General features: G+C 44.0%; 2 protein-coding genes across 3 annotated transcripts in view; one reads left to right on the top strand and one right to left on the bottom strand.

Moving 5' to 3' along the window:
- The first annotated feature begins 1,644 nt into the window (after window positions 1-1,644).
- Window positions 1,645-18,914, top strand: ppp1r1c (protein phosphatase 1, regulatory (inhibitor) subunit 1C). 2 transcript variants are annotated; one of them, XM_076264265.1, is made up of 7 exons: window positions 1,645-2,362; window positions 3,854-3,914; window positions 7,523-7,554; window positions 8,358-8,424; window positions 12,062-12,292; window positions 14,347-14,550; window positions 17,344-18,914. In XM_076264265.1, the coding sequence occupies exons 1-7, from the start codon at window positions 2,282-2,284 to the stop codon at window positions 17,436-17,438; spliced, it is 771 nt and encodes a 256-aa protein (XP_076120380.1). In that variant the 5' UTR covers window positions 1,645-2,281; the 3' UTR covers window positions 17,439-18,914. The 2 variants fall into 2 exon arrangements, with proteins under 2 accessions (XP_076120380.1, XP_076120381.1); XM_076264266.1 differs by lacking the exons at window positions 7,523-7,554; window positions 8,358-8,424.
- A 1,454-nt stretch (window positions 18,915-20,368) lies between these two features.
- Window positions 20,369-22,746, bottom strand: part of pde1a (phosphodiesterase 1A, calmodulin-dependent) — a 37,433-nt gene continuing 35,055 nt past the window's right edge. The window contains exons 13-15 of the mRNA XM_076264264.1: window positions 21,514-21,701; window positions 20,965-21,237; window positions 20,369-20,476 (exon numbers count right to left, since the gene is read on the bottom strand). Coding sequence (XP_076120379.1) covers window positions 20,430-20,476; window positions 20,965-21,237; window positions 21,514-21,701 — 508 coding nt within the window. The 3' untranslated portion in view covers window positions 20,369-20,429. The remainder of the gene's footprint in view (window positions 20,477-20,964; window positions 21,238-21,513; window positions 21,702-22,746) is intronic.

Below are 22,746 nucleotides of genomic sequence, written 5' to 3'. Positions count from 1 at the left end.
GTGTGGGCCTGTGGGTCTGCTGTGTCCTGGCTGCTGGCACCAGAAGATTGCTGTGCATTCAGGGGACGGAGTCTGGCGGACTGGCGTGCACCCTGCATATCTACACTCTCAGTCTCCCACTGTTCCTCACCCCTCCGATCACTCCCTCTCGCTTCTGGGAAGGAACACAACAGAGCCTGTGTTGTGTGTGTGTTGTGTTGTTGTGTGTGTGTTGTGTTGTTGTGTTTGGTGTGTTGGGTGTGTGTTTTGGAAAACTCGCTTTTCCTGGGCTGGTAAAAAAAAAAAAACAAAAAAAAATGGCAACCCAACGCAAACCAATGACCTCACTTGCAACAGATATTTCCTCCCAAATCCTGATCGAGGTTAACCTCACATTTGAAGTCACGACACCTCCAGCACAGCCTTACTCTCCACATCAAGCCCTGGGCCATGGTCATTTGGCCACACTTCAACCCTTCGCCCCCCTGAAGGCTGTACTCTAACTCCTTGGCATTTCCTGAGATGCATCAGGTGTTTCTGAGGCGTGTTTGGGCACAGGGGGGATGACCTCATGCCCTCTTAATGGGCACCATTAATGCACTGGCACTAACAAGAGCTGGGGCACTCGAGCCAGGGGGCAGCAGCTACAGAGGTGGACTTGTTGACCGCTCATGAAATAAGAAAACAAACATATCCTACCACTGCAGTGTTTTTGAAGCACTTATGATATGCAGTGGAACTGTACAGCAAGTATTCACAAACACATAGGACTGTGTGTGTGTATGGAGGCATACCAAATGTCCAGCACAGTGTCATCTTGTTATTCTCTATCAGTTACTACAGTGTTGTGTTGGAGAGGCTCTGAGGGTTCACTTGGGGAAAATTAATTTTGTTAATAGTTAATCTGTTTGAACTTCCCCTCCTGGACTCCACGTTCTTTTTTTATTTATTTATGAACTTCAGCAAACGAGCAAAGAAATTGCTTTTTCAAAGCAGGATCTATGTGGGAGCTTGTATAGGTTCTACAAGTTCTCTCATTAATGCTGCGTGAGGTTAGCTTAATAAATGTCCATTCTTTGGAATTGTATAATTATACTTATTTATTATGAACAAAACCTGCCACACTAATGATATTAGCCAGGTCAACCTAAAAATAAGGGCCCAGTTATGACATTGATGCATATGCCTCCACAAAAGTAATTTTGAATAATTAAAAAATCTACGAATGATGTGCCACAGTTGATTGAGGACATCCTGCATTATAAAACACACAGTCTCTTCTTGTCTCCAGGTTTACTTTGGCCTGGGAAAAAGGAAAGGAAGGAAAGTGTGGGAGAGAGAGAGATGTCAGGGAGTGAGGGAAGAAGGGAGGTAGAGAGAGAGAGAGGAGAGGGAGAAAAAATCAGCAGCAGCTTCCTGAACTTGATCATCAATAATGGAGGATGCATCAGCAGGTCCCGATGGGGGCTTAGATTGCACTTCTGTGAGCGTTGCTAATGATACTGGGGAGAGAGGGAGGAGGCAGAGCAGCATCTCACAGATAGGAGCCCTGCCCAGCCCAGCCCACTGCTGTCCAGCCCCGACCAGCCCATCGTGGGAGGTAGCCGAGCCGAGGGGGAGTCCAGTGCAAAGAGGACCTGGGACAGTGCTGCTGGGACACTTGAGTCCGAGTGCAGGACGGGTGCTCGACACAGAATTTTCAGAATAGTACCCACGCTTCTTTTTTCCGCGTGAATTTGAGGTTTCGTGGAAGAAAGTCGGGAAATACATTTGCATTGCTTTTTTGTTTGTTTTTTGTCTTTTTTTTTTCTTTTTGGGCCGGGACTTGACAGAATTGGAACGATTCTCTCTCTCTCTTTATTTTTCTCCCCCTCCTCTCCTCTCATCTTTTTTCTGAATCTTTTATTATTTTATTCTTTTCTTGTCTTTGTCCTGGCTCTATTCTGTCTCTCTCCTCCCTCTCACTTCTCTGTACATATACAGTACATACACACCTCCCTCATTCTCTCTCTCTCTCTCTCTCCCTCTGAGTGGAGCAGGAGGAAGGCGGGCGGTCCAGGAAGAGCAGTCAGAGTGCTCATAAGAGGTGGGGGCCAGAGACTAGGCTGCTGCTGCTGCTGCTGCTGTAAGCTTGGCCACACAGCTGCACACCAGTAGTAGCTCTTCTCTCTCTCTCTCTCTCTCTCTTACTTCAGTGTCTCTCGCCCTCTCTATTTCTCTCTCCCACTCCCTCCCTCCCTCACTTGCTCCCTCCCTCCTCTCTCGGGTCTCTGTCGCGCTCTGCGTGCCTTGTGTGGAAAACATGGAGCCCAACAGTCCCAAGAAGATCCAGTTCTCTGTGCCACTGTTCCAGAGCCAGCTGGACCCGCAGGCCGCCGAACATGTGAGTAGAGAGAGAGAGAGAGAGAGAAGGTGAGAAAGAGAGAGAGAGAGAGGGGGATTGGGAAAGCTCCTATTCCTCTCAGGATAATGGAGTGTGTGTGTGTGTGTGTGTGTGTGTGTGTGTGTGTGTGTGTGTGTGTGTGTGTGTGAGTGGTGGGGATGAGGGATTGGGCTCCTCTAGAGACCCACTCAAAAGGCTCTCTGCTTTGTTCAGTTTGCTGGTAAATCTATTTTGCAGTTTTGCAGCACATTATAGAGATTAGAGCTAATGGTAGTCTATGGCACAGTGCTCTGTGGGATGATTGTTGCTTTTGTGGGTGTTCTCTCTCTCTCTCTCTCTCTCTCTTTCTTTTGTTTGTTTGTTTGTTTCTTTCTTCTGTGTGTCAAGTGTTATAAGAAGGGGAAAAAAAGACTCTTTGAGTATGTCCATTGATTATCCTCTGCTATTTTAGAAAAGTAAATGTTCAAACAGCACAAACCCCATACTGTCAGTGTACACACTGTGCATCATTGTGAAACTGTCATCAGCATAATAAGAAACGCTACACGCAAAGCGGCTGTTCTGACAGACACGGTGTGCTGCTCTCTTTTATCTGAGGTGAACTTTTGCTGACGGTGGGACAACAACGAAGTGCTGGGGGGAAAAATTATGATGATGGTGGGTCAGTGGCCAATCAGCTTGGGGCCTGGCTCTGCTGACTAAGAGCGCCATTAGAACAGGCTCTCTCAGGCCTTTTCCTTTGTGCCTCATCAACTATATCACTGAACAGGCATGAAAATGAAGTGAAAGGTTTCTTTTTTTCTTTTTTTTCATTTTCCTTTTTTTCCCCCCGCTGCTCTTCAAGCGCTTTTCCATTGATCGTGATGTCCTTGGTTGAGGATGAATCGGGGCTTTCTAAAATGAGATCATATCTTATTGGACATGTCGTGGCACAGCATTGTAGTTCACTGCCCTTCCCCACTTATTTTCTCTGTCATTGATTCAATTGACGTTCAGTCTGTGTATCATAAGCTTCACACACATGTGCATGCAGAGGCCTGTGGAAATTCTGAGAATGGAGTTTGCTCTGTTTCTGGGCAATATCCTGGCTTATCAGATTCTGGGGTAACACTACACTTGGATAGTCAGCCCATAGAGACTTAACTGATCATCTGTTAAGATTCAAGTTGAGTATGAAAAATAGTTTTTGAACAATTTCTGAATATCACTTTAAAGAAATCCAACCCCTAACCATAACCCTAACCATAACCATAAATTGTATAGCTAACACAGTGTCAACAGATATTTTGTTTATTATCTAAGCAGTTGTAGATGGTCTGTGTTGTGGATGGACTATACGAATAAAGTGTGGCTGATTCTGCTATCAGGTTTGAAATAGTAAACACATGCTTTGTCTAGTGTTGTGGATGATGTTTGACAGGATCATGGTAACTTAATGGAAGTGACTGCTTATCAAATATAATGAAAAATAAAATCTCTCTGTACTTCTAGATCCGGAAGAGAAGACCCACACCTGCCACCCTGGTCATCTACAATGATCCACATGCAGCTGGTGAGACTGATCTAGTAATCTGTACATGCATTAGGTTAGAAGGGCAACGCTGAAAGAAATGATCTGTGAAATTTCAATTTTCACACCAGAGAGACATTTAGAACAAGTGGTTAAGAGACACTTAAGGCAGACATTTCATACCATATTGCCTCATTTATTGCACTCATGACATTATGAGTTCTGTTTGAAATCATTTGTGATTGGCAATTTAGATCGTGATTAGTTTGACAGAATTGGAATGCAGGGCTTGAATATGAATTTGTTTCCCATCAACATAATTACTACAAATGAGCTCTGCTAATGTTGGTAAACTAAGACTAACGCACTCTTCTCATACGCTGCTTCAATCAAGGCTGTTTTTTTACATTCACAGGCATTGAGACTAAGACATTTCAAAACATGACCTTAATGTTTAATCAGTAGTGTGTGTGATGATGCAGGGGAATGTTTTGGGATGGGTGGTGGGACGGGGTGGGGGGTGGCTGAGTTCACTAGAGATTCAGTGTTCTGTCATCTAACCTTGAGTGCAGTGTAGCGTGTGTGTGTGTGTGTGTGTGTGTGTGTGTGTGTGTGTGTGTGTGTGTGTGTGTGTGTGTGTGTGAGAGAGAGACAGAGAGAGAGAGAGAGTGTGTGACGTTGGGATTGCCGGCCGGTACCAGCACAAACATCCCTCCATGCGGCATCATCATATGGTGTCAGTGGGTTGGCGGCAACTCCAACAACGCAGCCACCGCAGAAACGCCACCACCCTTTTCACGGTCCGTCACATCCACACCCGGAACACTGTACAACTGAGCAACTCAGTGTTCTGCCCTTTACACCCCATATCATCAACCATTTTGTAGCAGAACTGTCAGTACTCATCAGGTCCTTTTAACGTAACATCTGTTACACACTAAAGAGCTAAAGACACACTGGCTATAATCTACTTGTTTTCAAGCGAGCTCAGTACATATTCTGGTGCTAAACAATGCTGAGGCCAGTTTTTGTCTTAACATGCAAGATGACTTTGAGTCGGTATGTGACAATGTGAGATTTTTTTAAACAGGACAGAAAAACGGCTCCAACCAAAACATCTCAACTCTAATTACCTTCACTTATAACGGTGTGGTGTCTAAACTGTCACTGTCATTCGTGACAGTTGTGACAGGTCTAACCATTGTATAAATCAGACGTGGTAATCTAACAGCCAAAGTTGGGCAATGAATACATAGATAGATTTAGATCATGTTTATTCTTTGAAGTAACTTTCCCTGGCTTGTTGTTGGAACTGCCCATCAAACATGTCCATCAAACAAGTGCCGCTCTCTCTCATTGGTATCAGCTAAGCTGTGAATCAGCAGGGGCAGTGTTTACCCATGATATTTTCACTGGTCTGCCACTGGCAGTCATCCTGTTGTCTGTGTCTGTGTTTGAAGAATTGCCAACAGAAGCGAGCCCTATTATCCACCCGCTAGTGTGCAAATACAGTTTTGAGATGGGTCTCATTGGCCTCTATGGCCTATCGTCTGTAAGGAAAGTTGGTCCAGTTCTCCTCCCCTCAGCTAACTCCTTTTCCCTGCAGGCGTTTGTGTTTATACCACACTCCCTCCAGAGCCAAAGCGCTAGGCTATAATACCCCCATCCTTATGTAATTGCTGCCAATGGGACCTCTAGTGCACCAGAGCCAGTGATTATTTCACTCCAATGCAGAATGGAGCTCTGTGAATTGCTCACTCTCCAAACCCTTGGTTGTTTCCAAAGCGTTATTTCTTTTTCCCTCCTTGGGTCTTAGTTTTCCGAGCTGTGCCCGGCCTGCTGTATGTTAGCTGGCAGTGCACCCGCCATGGATAGATGTATCTGAGGCATCAGCCTGAAATGTGTTTATTTTCCACTACTCCAGGTCCTGATTGGGCTATAGTGTATGTGTGCGCTGGTGAGGTTCTCACACACATAGGGGCCCATTGGACTGGTGTGGCTGGGTGCTTGGAGTGGTGGACAGGGGCTTATTTTCCTCTTTTTTTGGACGTGAGTAGTAGGGGGTGTGCGTGGGAGCGCTGTACAGAGCAGCATTCAAACAACAAGCAGTCCTTTGTCCAGCTGGTATTTCTCCCTCACCCAATCCCGAGAAAAAAAAGTTTGTCTCGTTAAAAAGGGTCCATTTCTGTAGATTCACAAACGTTTGTGTCACATGGCTGCTCTGTGACGTGACACACACTCTCTGAGAGATTTCTTTACAGTTCTCAGGGAAGGGCTCTGAAAACCCAGCAGCTTGGATGCATTACCCCCGGTGCTCCTGATTACTATACGTCACACTGAAGCCTTTCCAAACCTACAGGCGCTGGTAGCTGCTGCTCTTTCACAACACTTCTCAGTTAATAACATCCGCATGTGTGCAGGCCTACTTCAGATTGGTGTCCTGATGAAGTCAAAGTCATAAAACAGGCCCCTTTGGCAAAGTCGTGTGTATAACAGGTTGCTGTGTTCTTTTTTCTCAGCTAGCCGTGTCGCCGCTCGCGGTTTAATCAGGCCATAAACAGGCTCGTTCCTTAGGCTTCCCTGAGCGACTGGAGTAGCTAAAAAAGATGAAGCAGGAGCTGTTCAGGAAACCAGGGACCCTTCAGAGGGTTTCTTTCCTGGTTTCACTGGAAGCTGCTTGTAAGGGAAGCATCGTCATGTCGTCGTCATTTTCCTACTGCTTATGGACATGTTAGTCATGGATGGATCACTTTCACCCATATTTCTACACATGTTTCCCCTACTTTTAGAAGATATTTTGTTGTGTAGCCTAACCAGTGGCCAAAGAACTTGCTAGTGTCCATTTTTTTCCTCCCTTAGAGATTTAATGATGATTATTTCCATCAGTGATGACAAAGTTTTCCATTAAGTCAAAACAGGCATAATTTTGGGATGGTTTAGTCTTGGCCGGAAAATCACATCACACGGTTTCACATAATGTAGTCTATGTGTCAACAAATCATGGTTATGTAACCACAAGCTCTCTGCAGTTGTGTAACCTCTGCACTTGCAAACATAAAGTCAATGAGTATAAGTGTGTTTACAGTATAAAGCAGACTTAAAGAATATAAGTTCAACTAAAGGAAATGACCATTGCTTGTCTTTTTTGTCAGACGCATCTCTGCAACAGTAATTCACTAAAGGGCGTTAAGGCTGAGAGAATGATCAATGCAGTGTGTTCTGGGTCTAAATCTCTGGAGAATGAGTCTGACTATCTATCTGACAGAGTTCTCCCTAAATCTGAAGTCTTTCTTTTTCACATTCCCATAGTCAAAGATCATGGTTCAGACTAGGAGGTTGCAATTACACATTAAGTGATCTTGAGGGGCATGATGTCTTCAGTTTAGTTACAGCTTCAGGGAGTCTGTTTTTTTACCATGCTAGCTGTCTCTGTTGTTAAATGGATACTATGTTTTTAGATCACATTCACAGATGATTCACCTGGGCACTATACAAGCATGACTAAGCAGGTTATGATCTTGGTGGAAATGTTGCGTCTGCAGAACCGGGACCCTGTTGCCTGACTGGACAGGCCGATTTCGTTAGATATATCCACACTCAGACAGGAAATGGCCAGGATGAGTCATACATGTGTTTGTTTGTTTCTATAGATGATAAACAGACACCCAGTGGCCAGGGAGAGGTATGTTGATCTCTCACGCAATGTGCTTCATGTTATTTCATTTTCTGTAACTTGCATGCCTTTATGAAATATTATAAAAATACAGATTTGAATAAGCATTTTAAATGTGTTGAAATCTATTTGCATACAGCATATATAAATATGGTAGGTCATGTTTTATGTTCCTTTCAACTGCCTTCGTTTTTTTAGTATAGTTCAAAGGCAGACCAAGTCCCTGAAAATGAGACAGAGACAGAGGCAGAAATGTGTACATGAGCTGAATGTGAGAGAGCGGCCTCATTACTGCAGTGCTCACTGCTCTCTCCCGAGTGCCGACACAGGACTCGTATCACATTTTCCCACTGAACCTCACCGTGTGCCTCACTAACTGGCCCACAGACGTTTTTTTGTTTGTTTGTTTTCAACAATAGGTTATTAGTTTAGCTACCTCTTTATTAAGCCATGCAAAACATGTACACAATTCTATCTCATGCATATCTCAACACTCACTACTTTGTAATACTTGCGTTTTGAAGGTAAAAAAGTGTGTTCATGTGAACGCCGCTCTAGGCCGAGTTATATAGCCTGAGCATTAGACTGGTCTGTGGTGTGGTATGGAGGATGCTCTCTCTCTCTCTCTCTCTCTCTCTCTCTCTGATGCGGTTGTCATTGATTATCTGAGAGGGACAGAGCTCCTGAAATAGTGTTGGATGGGGTTGAGGGATGAGGGCTAGGGATGGGGGGGGGGGGGTCGGTGAAATCAGATCTGTGCTCTCATGCTGTTCTTTTCCATTCTCTCCTCACTGCTGCCGCCAACCCGGTAGGCTCCCGGCACACAGCTCTCCCCTGCACAGAGGAAGCAAAGTGTTTACACACCGCCCACCATGAGAGGTGCTCTTCACACACACACACACACACACACACACACACACACACACACACACACACACACACACACACACACAGACATACATACATACATGCATACATACATACAAGCATATACACTTGCATGCACATACCTACACATGTGCAGACATGGATAAACACACATACACACACAGACACAAGTATACATATTGGCATGCATAAACACAGACACTAAGGCACATAAATAAATACTCTCTTACAAACACATATTTGTGTCAGTGCATACATCCACGCTCACACCTACATGCACACGTGCATATGTAAGCTATACACCCACCCCTATACATGTAAACAAATAGATTTACATGCACCAATTATCCACACATACATAAATATTCACACAGACCCAAACCAACAGTACATGCTGTCAGGATTATGTATGATTATGCGCATACATACAAACACACACACACACACGCACACACACATACACACACACACACACAAAGGGACATAGTACAATGCAACATCTTTGCTAGGCTGCCTCATACACACTCAGGTATTTTATGTCGAGCCTATCTCTGTGCTAACTTTTAAAAACATTTGGTTGGCTGCTGGCATCCTACATTTGATCAGCCTCATTTGCCCCTTGAGTTTGTCTATTTCTGTTCCAGCATCTCCCGCATCTCTTAACATTTTGTTTGGCCTCATTTTTTTATTATGCTGAAGTTTTACTTTCTAAGACTCCACTCTTAATGAGTAGTTTGCAGGAAAGTGTTTGGTGCATGCTTCTTACCAAAGGGGAAGCAGAAGACGTCTTAGTATGTTAGCATTCCAAATAAGGAATCAACACTTTTAGGACACAGTTGTTTATAGAAGAAATACAGATTTCAAATATTATAGACTCAAAGATTTATCTCTCTAATTCTCCTGGAATTAGAATGGACAATGTTTTTAATGGCACCACTGAGGCTGGACTGTCAGACTGCACGGCACATCTTGGAAATCACAGAGATGAGTGCAGAGTTCAATGGACGTCGTTGGAAAATGAAGCGAAATCTAGCCCACACAAATTACACATGTTCTCAAATCTGCCTCACCATTATAAACGCATCATGCCTATTGCATCATTAGATCTCAAGTTAATGAATGTAGAAAACAAATTTTCTATTAGTGGTCTGTTGATGTGGTTGGTTGTGCAAGGAAAAAGGGCAGAACACTCTCACTGGAGGGGAGTCTTGGCTCGCAGCGTTGGTACCAGTGCCAGCTGTCAGAATTTTAAGACGATATGAAACAGCACAAAATGGCCGATTCGCTGACTCATGGCCAAGGCATTTCCTGTAATGGACGTGCTAAATACACATTAGCTTCTGCTATTGATCTAGGATCCTTCCAGTGCGGCCCCAGCTTTCAAATGGACAGGCAGCCGTCGGAGCAGTGCTCTCTGTAATGAGTGACCACTCAGCATCCTTTCAAATCTCATTAAGTACATCGGCACTCATCCCATCCCATGGTGGTGGGGTTGGGCTTGTGGATGTCTGTCTGCTCTGCTGCCTGCTGTTGACTTTACACTGCTCACCTTACAGAAGTGCAGGACTCACAAGTCAGCCGGGAGAGTTTACTGAGGCTAAGACAATCCCCTTGGAATGACTGATCTCAGTTATTTACAGAAAAGTTGCATATTCACAGTTTCCTAGTCCATTCAAGCATATCCTACAATATTTACATTCATTTTTACTTACTGTCACACACACACACACACACACACACACACACAAAATTCAACAAAACACAGATGAAGGAAGATGCCTTCTTGATAACCCTGATGAAAAGATCACAAAGGCTGCTCTGTTGGTGATGTTTTTTGCCCACAAGGGTTATTTTGCTGATGATTTTTTTTTCTGATGTTATACAGACTTTGTGGCTTTGTTGTTGATTGGCCACTGTGAGAAATCACCTACCTATATAGTACAAGGAATTTAATACCTCTCTCTTACAATAAAAAAAACACAAATCCACAGCAATTCAGAGTAGAGGTTTACTGTGCAGTGGTAGTATACTGTGTGCTTTCTCTGAGAAGTCTAGTCCATGACTTATTCAAACACTGGAGTTGGCCCTCAGTGAGAACACGCTGATCACATCCTTTTCCTTCAGGGTGATCAAGCTCCTTTTCCGTGGTTCAGCTGGATAAATATTCTGCTTTAAATCAGCCCTAAGGTCATGGATTTGAGTGTTCCGTACTGTGAATGATATTATCATCCATGCTTGTTGTATCACTTTAGATAAATTACAAGTATTTGTCAGTGAATTTGAATATACTCCGAATAAAATGGGGCATGACTGTTCACATGCTTGACTCAGACCCCCTGTGTCATGCGTTGACATTTAATAGTATTTAACATGTATCGTCCTTGTAAGGCATGGTCATGATGGGCGAAACCACTCCAGGCAGTGACGTAGTTGGCAGTGACGTGGTTGGTGTGTGTCTGTGTGTCTCTGTATGTATCTGTGTGTGTGTATTAGTGTGTGGGTTGCCAGTGTGTGTGGGAAGTTGTAAAAGGTCACCATTGTTAGTTTATTTACAAGCGTGTTATGATTAACAGATGTGCCACCACAGACTGTACGAGTGTATGAGTGTGGTTTTGTGTTGGATGTTTTTAGGTTACAATATGGATGTGCGCTTTCTGTGTGTATCATGCTTTTGTTTTTCTTAAATTGTGTTGCTTCCTTTGCGAGGGCCTTTTTTACATATCTTTTTCCCATTCTATGCATCACACAGCTGACATTTGTCTCCCACTAGGGCATATGTAATCCTGACATCTTATCGCTTCATCTGATACCCAATGAATTCAGCTTCATCAGCATTATGCAACTGTTTTTAGAAGATTCCAGCATTCTGTGGACCGTGACTTTCATAAGCAGTAACCTTGCCACACTGTTAGTGTTTTGTGTGTATCTCAGCAGTATACTCTGTCCGCGTTCTGATACCCTTCTTGTAACAAATGAGGGTATGAATGCCCATAGGAAGAAGCTGTGGCTAAATTAGTTACATGCAGCAATTTATGCCACAGATGGAAACTTGCATAGTGTAACCATAGTGGACTGTTTTGAATTATTGGTAATTAGAAATATTCCTGCCTCTGAGGCATGCAGTACCACTTGGACCCTCAACAGCACAGCAGCTGGAAATATGTCCACTGGAGACTAATGCTGGAGAGCTCTGCTTAGAAACAGCAGAGTGTGTAAAAAAAAGAGTGTATGGGGGGAGGGGGGAAGGGGGGTAGAGCGGGGGTGGAATGGTGGGGGTGCTGGGATGGGGTGCACTGTTTAGATGTGGGCTGACAGCCCCTGTGTGTGTGTGTGTGCGTGTGCGTGTGTGTGTGCGTGTGTGTGTGCGTGTGTGTGTGTGTCTGTGTGTCTGTCTGTGTGTCTGTGTGTGTGTGTGTGTGTGTGTGTGTATGTGTATGTGTGTATGTTCGTGTGTGTGTTTGTTTATGTGTGTGTATGTTCGTGTGTGTGTGTGTGTGTGTATGTTCGTGTGTGTGTACTGTATGTTTGTGTGTGTGTGTGTGTGTGTGTGTGTGTGTGTGTGTGTGTATGTTTGTGTGTGTGTGTGTGTACCTGTGCCGTCTCTCCCCCTCTGCTCACTGGAGCGCAGAGCTGCAGTTGGTGGTGGAGCAGCATTTTCAGAGGCAGGAGCAGCGGCAGGAGGCGGGACTCGCCGACAGCCCCGAAACGCCCAGCCCAATCACAGCACAGCGCTACGGCAACAGCGCCGCCGCCCCACCGTGGGCCAACCACAACTGCCCCGAGCCCAATGGCAATGACACGCGGGTCAGCCAGCCCCTCGGCACACAGGGCGACCCGGGCGGTAGCCCTGCTGCTGGGGGTAAGTCCAGTCCCGGCCCCCTGGTCACCCCAAAGGACCTCCATCACTCTCACCTGCATGACTGAGGAAAACTATCTGTCCAGCTCGTCTGTGACATGTAGCTATGCCCATATGAGTCATAAGAGAAAAATGTTCTTGAATAGAACATGCTGTGTTTGTCTATTGAAAATTGCATTGTTGAACATGCAGTTGAAGACGGTATGTTCTATACTGGGAGTACTAGTGGACACAACAACTTTCCTCTCATCTTTACATTGTTCATCCCCTAGTTGTACATTGTCCAAAGAACTCCCTCTCCTATGCATGTTAGAAAGTGGGAAAGTTCAGGTTGAGAGCGAAAACGTACCACAGAGTGTTTGCTCCATCTAGGGCCCTGAGGCTGACTCTGCAGACTTCCTTTTCCGGGACAACCTCCTGGTCGAGGAACTCTGCTGTAAATTGTCCAGACGCTAAACACACAGCATACCAGGATGAATGGCCACTTCCTGACGGTGGACTTTTCCCCTCTGCTAAATGTAGATTCGATTTCCACGCTCCGCGCTCCACGCTGGCTCTTAGAGGGCAGCAGAATAGCTGAGCGGAGTGTGCTACAGAGTTTAGCCTTCAGTTGATGTGGGCCAGGTGTGGTCTTGGTCTACACAGTGTCTGGATGTCCCCCTCTCCGAGTTTAAGAGCAAAAGGACACACAAGACAACTGAATGCATGTAGAGTCACTGTCCTCCGCTGTCACTGTATACAACAACATGAGTCCACAGAGAGTGGCTGAGCCTGAGGCGGATCAGTGCCAGAACTGGGCCACACGTGGGCCGGATCTGAGTCTGGGTCCATACCAGACTCAGCTGTTCTCTAGGTTGTATATTGAACACTCACAGTGTGTTGTGACTGGACTTGGCTAATCACCTTGTTTGTTGTCTCTCTCTTTGTCGTTGTTGTTGTTGTGGTTATTGTTTGTGTTTGTCGTTATTGTTATTATCATTTTATTTTTCCTTTTACGTATATTTCCATGCAGGAGAGTCACCAGAGGCTTCAGAGTGTCAGCAGAAAAACTTGTCAAGCCCCTCAACAATTTCTCGATAACCTCCCACTAGCATCTTCACTCTGTATCTGGACTTTTACTTTCCTCACTCTGACCGAAGCATTTGACTGATTCCCTCCTACAGTAACTTATAGCACACACACAATAATCACAATACATTGTAACCTCCGTAGACTCCATAGAGTGTGCATCCTCCATCCAACAATTCTCTGGCTGTACATTCAACCTCTATTAGCTTGTTGAATATTTTCTACTGCTTAAATTAGACACCAAAATAAGTTTTATTTATTTATAGCTGTCTGTTAGAGGTGTTCATCAGGCACTTTTAACTCTGCATACTCTCTCTGTCAGGCCAAAAATATGTGCAGCATATTTTCTGCAACATGCCGTATCACGCATTTCTTTGTTGTGTATTTTTGTTTAGCATTCAGTTATGGAATGATTGATTGCAGACTCTCTTGAAAATATTGGAAAAGAAATAAAGAGATAACTATTTTAATGGCTTGAATCTATTAACTGCTGGGTATCTGTCTATTATGTTTTTTATACCAAGATTTGCATTTGTTTTCTGATTTTCCATTGTTGTTTATAACATATTCAATTATGTAAATAAATATATTTATCAAGAGTAAGATTATGCAGTACATATAGTAGGCAAGTACTCACACTGTATTAAATACAAATAGATTGTGTAGTTGTGATTATGAAGATTGTTTGTGGGGAAAGAGATGGTCGTGTGGCTTTGACATGCTGATTCTGTCTGTGTGTATCTCAATATTAGTAAAGTTAAAGTAGTCTGTTAGCTGAGCTAGCACGGTGTTGTTCTCATTCATGTAACATTAATGCCATGTCAATGCTCTCCAAACGCGACCATCATGAGTGTGGTGACCTGTGACCTTTGGCAGAAAATGAGCTGCCTCACTGTGAAAGGTGAGAGAGGTCAAGAAAGGTGACCCTGGCGGCCAGATCCCTCGGCTTCAATTCAGTGTGTGTGTGTGTGTGTCCTGTCTCTCTACAGGGAGAGAGCATCAGAGCGACAGCCATGGAGCCCGTGCAGTGGAGGACAGGGACACCGCGCACCACCACCCAATCCCAGCCTCGCTGTCCCGGCAGGGCCTGTCTCACCTCGACCCGCTGTCCGAGTCCGAGGAGCTGTCAGCGGTGGGAGGTCCACCGCGCCGTAAAGACACACCCTACCAGCACCAGCCCCCCTTCACCCCAGGTAAGATGCCCACCTGGCCAGCTAATATATCTGCTTATTACACGGCTCTTCATAATGCTGCAGAATGCTCCATTCACTTGATGAATGGAGAATGGTCTGATATTTCTCGATAACAAGTATAACAGACCGATGTCAAGGAAAATGGGTTTTGTGCTTCTTCTTTACATCTTTCGTCACTTCTTGCAATGGAATTTCATTCAAAAGTGAAAACAGACCGTTGATCAGCTGTGTTCTAAAGAATGTTTGATCCAAGTTCAGCGTGTGTTGCAATAAACTATTTGTTTCTCAGAAAAAAACACAATGAAACTGTACGCCCTGTCGGGACTTTTTTTCCGATAATGACTGGCGTTCTATACATTATCCCTTATGTATCACACTCACCTGCAGACTAATATATCTGTGTAACACACTCACCTGCCCAGTTAATATGGGTAACACACTCACCTGCCCAGTTAATATGGGTAACTCACCTGCCCAGTTAATATGGATAACACACTCACCTGCCCAGTTAATATGGGTAACACACTCACCTGCCCAGTTAATATGGGTAACTCACTCACCTGCCCAGTTAATATGGGTAACACACTCACCTGCACAGCTAATATACCTGAGTAACATGCTCACCTGCCCAATATTGGTAACCTGCTCAAATGTTGTCTCTTGCCAACATACTGTCCATTTTGGGTATCTTGGCAACATGCTTACCTGCTCAACTGCACCTTAGTAAATGTACTTGCCCAGTCAATCCATCTTGGGTTCTCCAAGCTAGTCTTCAGCACATTTTGTTCTGACAGCCACATACACGCATTTGTTGAATCCTGGAGGTGCTGGTGTTGCACGGAAGCAGCTAGCTTTGGCCAGAGTCCAGGCTATACTATGTGTGATACTATGTGATCAGTCAGAGGAGCAGGCTGGGTTTCTAAGACTCAAATGTATCTGAATTATCTGATATTTGACACAATGTAAATGTGTTATTATGTATCATTTATGCTTATGATGGATCTTCTATGGGGATGACCAAGGATGTTTTTTTTAAAAATCCGATACCGCATGGTGCAGTCCACCTCACCGAGATCACAGAATTCATAGTTTACCCACCTCTTATTTTACCACTACTGGTTATTAGGATGTCTCAGTATATCAGATAGTCTTTTAGTCTTTAGTATTTTGAACTTGTCTTAGAGAAATTGATCAAAACCAGGCTCAACAGAGTGAATTGGTTGACTTAGTTTTCAAATTGCTCCCTCCTTTTACTGTAACCAAGAGCAAAAAAGGGAGATAAACAACATGGTGGACTGCCAGTGTGTCTGCACACCAGATGGTCTGTTCCTGTGAAAGCGCACATGTGATCCCAAAAGACTCCCCTCAGTGACACACTGTGCTCTCCCTCTCCCTCTCCATCTCCCTCAGCACATTTGTTCACACCCTCCATATACATCATAAGCATCATGCGTCGCAAACACCTCCTTATGTTGCCATTGCATGGAAGTTCTGATCACAGTGAAGAGACACAGACGCAGTCCCCAGGCAATAAGCCTTTTTAACTGTTATTAGCCCGAGATTCAGTCCAGCTGAAGTATTGACTGACTTACCAGCAAATGTGTTTTATCTTCAGCCATTTTTTGTTTCATCTTGGATCTTTTCATGTCTAACCATGCTAGCTGTCAGTGTTGCACGCAGGTTTCTTGGTGTTTTATGCCCCCAACGTTGTCTTCAAGGCAGCGCTGCCTGGAAGGCGCAATGGTTAGGCATGGGTTAAGGTTTGGGTTTGGGTTAGGGTTAGGATAAGGTGCCTTTAAAGGAATTATCCGGAGTAAAATGCACTTTAGATCGATTTCCGGATGATTGGGGGTACATACGTTGAGACAGTGGCAGCGTTGCCTGGAAGACGACGTTGGGGGCATAAAACACCATAAAGGACCAGGCTGAGGAGGGTGGATACGGTGGGATGCTTTACTCTTGTACTTATCAGAGGATTCCACTGTTACAGGGTCCTGTTGTCTTCTTCCACCTCTACTGTCCATCTGTATCATTTATGGTGTGCTGTCATGTCCTACTGTACTCTCATTCTCTCTGTCTTGTTCGTCCTGTGCTGACCCTGTGTCCTACTTTAGCTGTCATTCTCGTCATTCTCTCCCTCCCTCTCTCTCAATTTAATTCAATTCAATTCAATTCAATTCAATTCAAGGTTGCTTTATTAGCATGACTATAAGTAAGTACAGTGTTGCCAAAGTACAATTACAGCATAACAATTAGAACATTGACAGCATTAAGGGAAACAGTAACATGTAGCATGAAAAATTGCGTGTATACCCTCACTTTCTCTCTTTTTCCACACACACACACACACACACACACACACACACAGGCAGCAAACACATTATAATACATTGGATTAAGTACAGACATTAGGTCGGGCATTGTGGCAAAGTGTCCGACTCACTGTCCCTCATGTCGTGTCAATTTATCACAGTCTTTAAGGGAGCTAAAATTTGGGATTTTATTTGAGAATTGTAAAAAATATCCTTTTCTAATCTGTTCAAACTTTGGACAATATTGGAGAAAGTGCATCTCTGTTTCAACCTCACAAGTCGTACAGTGACCACAGAGCTGCTGCTCTTTGGGAAGCCATACTTTTTTGTACCGGCCTTTCTCTATGGCAAGGCTGTGGTACAAGGCTTAGCCTGTACTTGGTAAGGATCTGTCTCTGCTTTGTATATCTGACGGTGGAGAGGTACTCTGCCAATTCTCTCTCTCTCTCTCTTATGATGACCTCCTGTGTGGCACTTTCAGGAGTGAAGCAGCTGAAGACACAGACGCAGTCCGAGATGCCCTTCCCTGAGGAAGATGAGACCCTCAGCGAACAGGAAGAAGCAGCCGCAAAGTGAATGCCCATCTTGGAAAAGCCGGAGGTGCATGAAGGTTTAAAAGATCTAACTTAGGGTATTTTTTTCTAAAGTGAACTTTGATTTTTCTATTATTTCTCACTTTGTTTTTTTTTTCAATGGCACTCTTTAATGATTCATGACGTAGTGGTAATACTGACGACCAACAAGTAATAAGGAGTTACGGGCATTGAAATCATCAGCAGTCTCTGTGTCTCCTTTTCTTCATTCCAAGTTTAGTTGGTATTCTTACCGTTCCTTTTTTAAAGGGGTTAGGTTTAGGTTATAGTTTAGGTTAAGGTTCTTGTTATTTCATGTGTTGATGATTGCTTTGAAAGAACCTGTATGACAATGTCACAGCAATACTGTCGCAGCATGCAGAAAGTGTGTCAGGCTGTGTACTGGTGGATGTCTTCTCATCACAGAGAGTAAAGCTTTATTGAGTTTGTACCGGTATAATGGCAAAGACGTGTGCATTCCTGACAAATGTACTTGTACTATTTTTGTAGTTTCTGCTGTTTCATATTGAGGCTGTCAATGCAATGAATATATGTGAGACATTGTGAATGGAGTGGTGTGCATTAGGAATTGCAATTTATACTGTTTATGATGAGATTCTGTAAAGTGGCTTTAGTAAAAACCCTGACTCTGTGAAAAAGACATCTTTATTTCATACCGAGAAGAGAAAATCTATTGTTCATACAATGTGAATGCCAGAATTCCTCTTTATATATAATCCAAATGAAATCACAGGCGTGTGTGAGTTGAGTTAAACTAGAGGAGAACCACCATCCTTGGATTGTCAAAGAGCACAAAAACCCTACAGCTTGCTCTAAAAGGTTCCAAAAAAAAACCCCACACATTAAAAGCTGAAAAGTGCCTTAACCTGATTGAATAACCAGGTCGATATTGGTCATGATATCTTCATGGTAACAACTTGATAAGATAGTTAACTGCATATGTAAGATAGTCTGTTTCAAGAAATAGAAATCCTCTGTGTCAGTGTTATTCAACTGTAAGGAATGACATTTTAGAAATACTGTATCTATGTGAATGAGACATTTAGGTTCTATTATTAAAAAAAATGTACCAATTTTTGTTTAAAAGAACTAAGCAGGTATTCTGATTATGTAGTGCAAATGTGAAAGACTGTGTCTGCCTGCCCTATTCGTAGACACAGCATCTAGGGTCAATACACAGCAACTACAGTTGTCAGAGGGAACTGGAAGAGTTTATTAATTACCTGATGTGACTTGGTTGTGCTGGTCCTCCTAATGACCCTTAATGAACAATAATTCTCTGTTTAATTCAATGTATTTCCACGAGTGAGAATAACTTGTGATTTGAAAAGGAAATACAAATGTAATGGAATCTCTGATACTTGCCTGATGTACTGGCAGCTTTCATTCCTGAATGTGTTTTTTTAGATGCATGGCTTTTACTTGACCAAAAATAAATATACCTGCTTTCTTTGCTTAACCGTTCAGTTTTGAATCCCTTCTTTGAATACTATCTCTTCTGACTTAATGACTACTAAAAATGTGTGAAGGCAAACCACTCACAACATGAATGTGTTAATTGTACCGTAGACTATCATGGAGCTGCAGGCACACTGATGGTTCATCTAGGGAGGGGCGTAGAGACTGCTCCGCACAGGTCACCAGAGTTGAGAGAATGTGCTTCTGGTGCTTGGTCCTCTGCAGTGAAAAGAGGCTGTTTTTATCTCCACAGCTCCAGACAGAAAGTACTCACTCGGGACTCTGCTGTTGAGGGAAACGCACTGAAGCAGCAGGAACTGCAGTGTGAACTGTCAAGATTTGGGGATGAGGGGGTTTATGGTGTGTATTTGTGTGTGTGTGTGTGTGTGTGTGTGTGTGTGTGTGTGTGTGTGTGTATTTCTCTGTGTGGTTTAAGTGAGTGTGAATATGACTAAATGTGTTTTTGTGTTTATTTGTGTGTGTTTGTCCGTCTATGTGTAAGTATGTGTCTCTGTGACTGTGTGTGTGTGTGTGTGTGTGTGTGTGTGTATAAGGCTGAAAGTACATCTGATATATGTGGATATTGGTGGATGTGTTTGTGTGTGTGTGCGTCAAGGTAAGAGGTGCCAATGATTCACTACTCCCTACTGTGTCAAAAACCTGCCACTCTGCCATTAGTTGGATCATGTCTCCTGCCAAAGAGCATGTGGAGGGGAGCCTGCCTGAGAGAGTGGAAAGCCCAGAGGGCTCCTGATGCTCCTCTGCTACCACAGGGCACTAAAGTCTCAAAGGGCGAGACAGCACACACGCCAACACACACATGACACCAATACACACCAACAACACACACATGACACCAATACACACGCCAACACACACATGACACCAATACACAATAACCACAACTGTATACCACCAATACACACCATCAACACACACATAACACCAATACACACCATCAACACACATAACACCAATACACACCAACGACACACACATGACAGCAATACACACGCCAACACACACATAACACCAATACACATCAACAACACATGACAGCAATACACACGCCAACACACACATAACACCAATACACAATAACAATGACTGTATACCACCAATACAATACGACTGTATACCAACAATACAATAACACATAATAGTGACACTGTACACAACAACAAAGAAACATAACACCATCATTGCACCATCCCTGTGCTCCGTTTCATTTACTACACCACCCCTGTGCGTTGACTCAGTTTGGATAGAAGCATACAGTGCAGTTGTAAACAGTTGCAAAATGCAGGAAAGAACTGAGTCTAACAAGAGTGTAAAGGGAGAGCAGAACAATCTTTAATAAATAACAGTACAATTAACTGAGCATGAAATCATAAAAACATTTACAAAAAATATAATAATAATATAATCATAAAATAATAATTATTATGTTATTAATAATAGCCAAATGAAAATCCAAACTGAAGACTGATGCCAAGCAAGCGCCTGCAACACGGCATCAGGGGCTCGGAGTGTCCTCCTCAGGGATTGGCCGGTGTCCTTCTCCTAAAAGAACACAGTAACCGTGACAACACTGCACACAAACAACTGCTGTCGCCCTGCGAGCTCGAGGACCTGTTTGGTCACCGTGAGGAGGGATAACAGGGGGAGATATGTTACACCGCTGTCATTGGTTGTGCCTGTCTGTGGTAAAAAGTACACAACCTTGGGTGCGCTCTCTCTCCCTGTCTTACATTAATTGTCTCTGGACAGTACAGACATAAACACATCCAAACACACACTCTGTCTTTCTCTCTCTCTTTCCCTCTCCCTTTCACTCTCACATACACATACAAACATAAACACACAGACACACTTTTACTCTCTCTCTCTGTCTCTCTTTTTCTCTCTCCTCTCTCTCTTTCTCTCTCTCTCACACACACACACACACACACACACACACACATAAATACATATAGCCTTGACAGTCATCCAAACATATCAAGCCTAGACAAACAGTAAAGCTGATCCCAGGTCAGCAGACTGGTTTTTACCGTTCCAGGGGAGAGGTTCGGAGGCGTGGGCCTGGGTGGCCGAGCTGTTCTCAGGTGATGCAGGCGCAGACGCGTGCGCAGGCTCCGCAGACAGGCACTCCTGGGAGGAGGAGTCGCCGCTGGCGTATGCATTGTTCAGTTCGTTAGCGGATGGGGAGGCCGCGTCGAGGCCGCCTCTGGTGGGGCTGGCGTCAGCGCCCGTGGGCTCGGCGTCGGTCAGCATCTCCTCCGAGTCTAAGGACAGCTCGCGTTCCAGCTCCTTACGCGCCAGCTCTGTGGGGACAACAGAACAGACAGGACGTGTGTGTGTGTGTGTGTGTGTGAATGGAGTGGGCTTTTCCACAAAGCAGTTTATGGTCAGTTTAACTAGAACCAGCTCTTTACTGTGGATCATCCAATGACTGTATATACAGATACATAGTTCATCTTATGGATTTCAAGTCATCCTGCTCTGCATAGCTATCTGGTTAAGTACGAATGTATTTTGTTTTGCACAATGTATCTGCATTGTCACTGAGCATAGGTGTGAAAGCCAGTGGAGTCACGCACCTTGGACAGACAGCTCCTTCCAGCGGTCTTTGTTGTTCTGAATGACGTCGGCCAGCGTGTGGCGCACTTTCTTCAGGTCAATGCTGGCCAGGGAGTAGTCGACGGCACTACCCTCCTCAGAGTTCAGTGCCCGTCCACTGTGTCTTTGGACGGACTCCACCACCGTCGCCGACCCCCTGCCACTCAAACTAACACCAACAACTGTGTCAATGAATGCACTAGACTGCACATTTCAAATGACATATTGACCGATGGACTATAAATCCATGGCGTTTGATCTTGCCAGAACATATTGATTAAAAGCATGTGTTCGTTTTAATACATGGTTTTCCCCAAAAGCCTGGCGCATGCAGTGTTAAGTTAAGAAACAGAGGCCAACAAACAGCAGCCAACCACCTCAATGACCTCTCCAACATCATGAACCTATCTACACAATGTCATCCACACACACACTAACACACACACACACACACACACACACACACACACAAACACACAGGTTCACACACACACACACACACACACACACACACACACACACACACACACACACACACACACACACATACACACACACACAGGGATGGACTGGGACTAAAAAAACGCCCTGGACTTTCTTCCAAATATGCCCACTACCATACACAGTACAAGCACACACACACCCTTGTCCCTTGTTGTACACACACTGTACACGCTGTCTCACATACTTCGTCATTCAAAAATAAAAAAGGTGGTCACAATTTACAAAAATGCTAATTATTTGCTGCACACAAAACATACTGGTAAAATACTTTTGGGCCTCCCAAATGCTAGGGGGGTTCGGGGGCATGCTCCCGCGTGATGAAAAAATTGGGAAATAACCCCTTAAATAATGTCTTTTGGTGAATTTTGTGGAAACTAATTGATAAATTGACTTAAATATATTACATGCATTGAAAGCATAATACGGTCTAAAAACATACACAGGTTGTTATATTCAACTCATTTTACAGTTTTTCTCAGTCGCTTTGGTGCTTTTCTCACATCACTATTAACATTTGCACAGCAGTTAGTGCATTTCTCAAAACAATTAGTGCAAACTGCAAAACCTAGTGGATAACCTTCAAAAGCATGTCACTTGCTCAAAATGGATAGTCCATTCCTCAAAAGCAAGTATATGTCAATGAAACTGCCAGTGTCATCAAAATGAGAAGTCTTGACACCATCGTTTATGACCAACGCTGTGGCTTTTTC

Source organism: Alosa pseudoharengus, unplaced genomic scaffold, assembly GCF_046254945.1.
Source record: "Alosa pseudoharengus isolate Yale_2024_CS ecotype anadromous, Long Island Sound unplaced genomic scaffold, YU_APseudo_1.1 YU_APseudo_1.1_scf_3, whole genome shotgun sequence".
NCBI lineage: Eukaryota > Metazoa > Chordata > Actinopteri > Clupeiformes > Clupeidae > Alosa > Alosa pseudoharengus.
The sequence above is the reverse complement of the archived record's forward strand: the minus strand, read 5'-3'. Positions and strand labels throughout refer to the sequence as shown.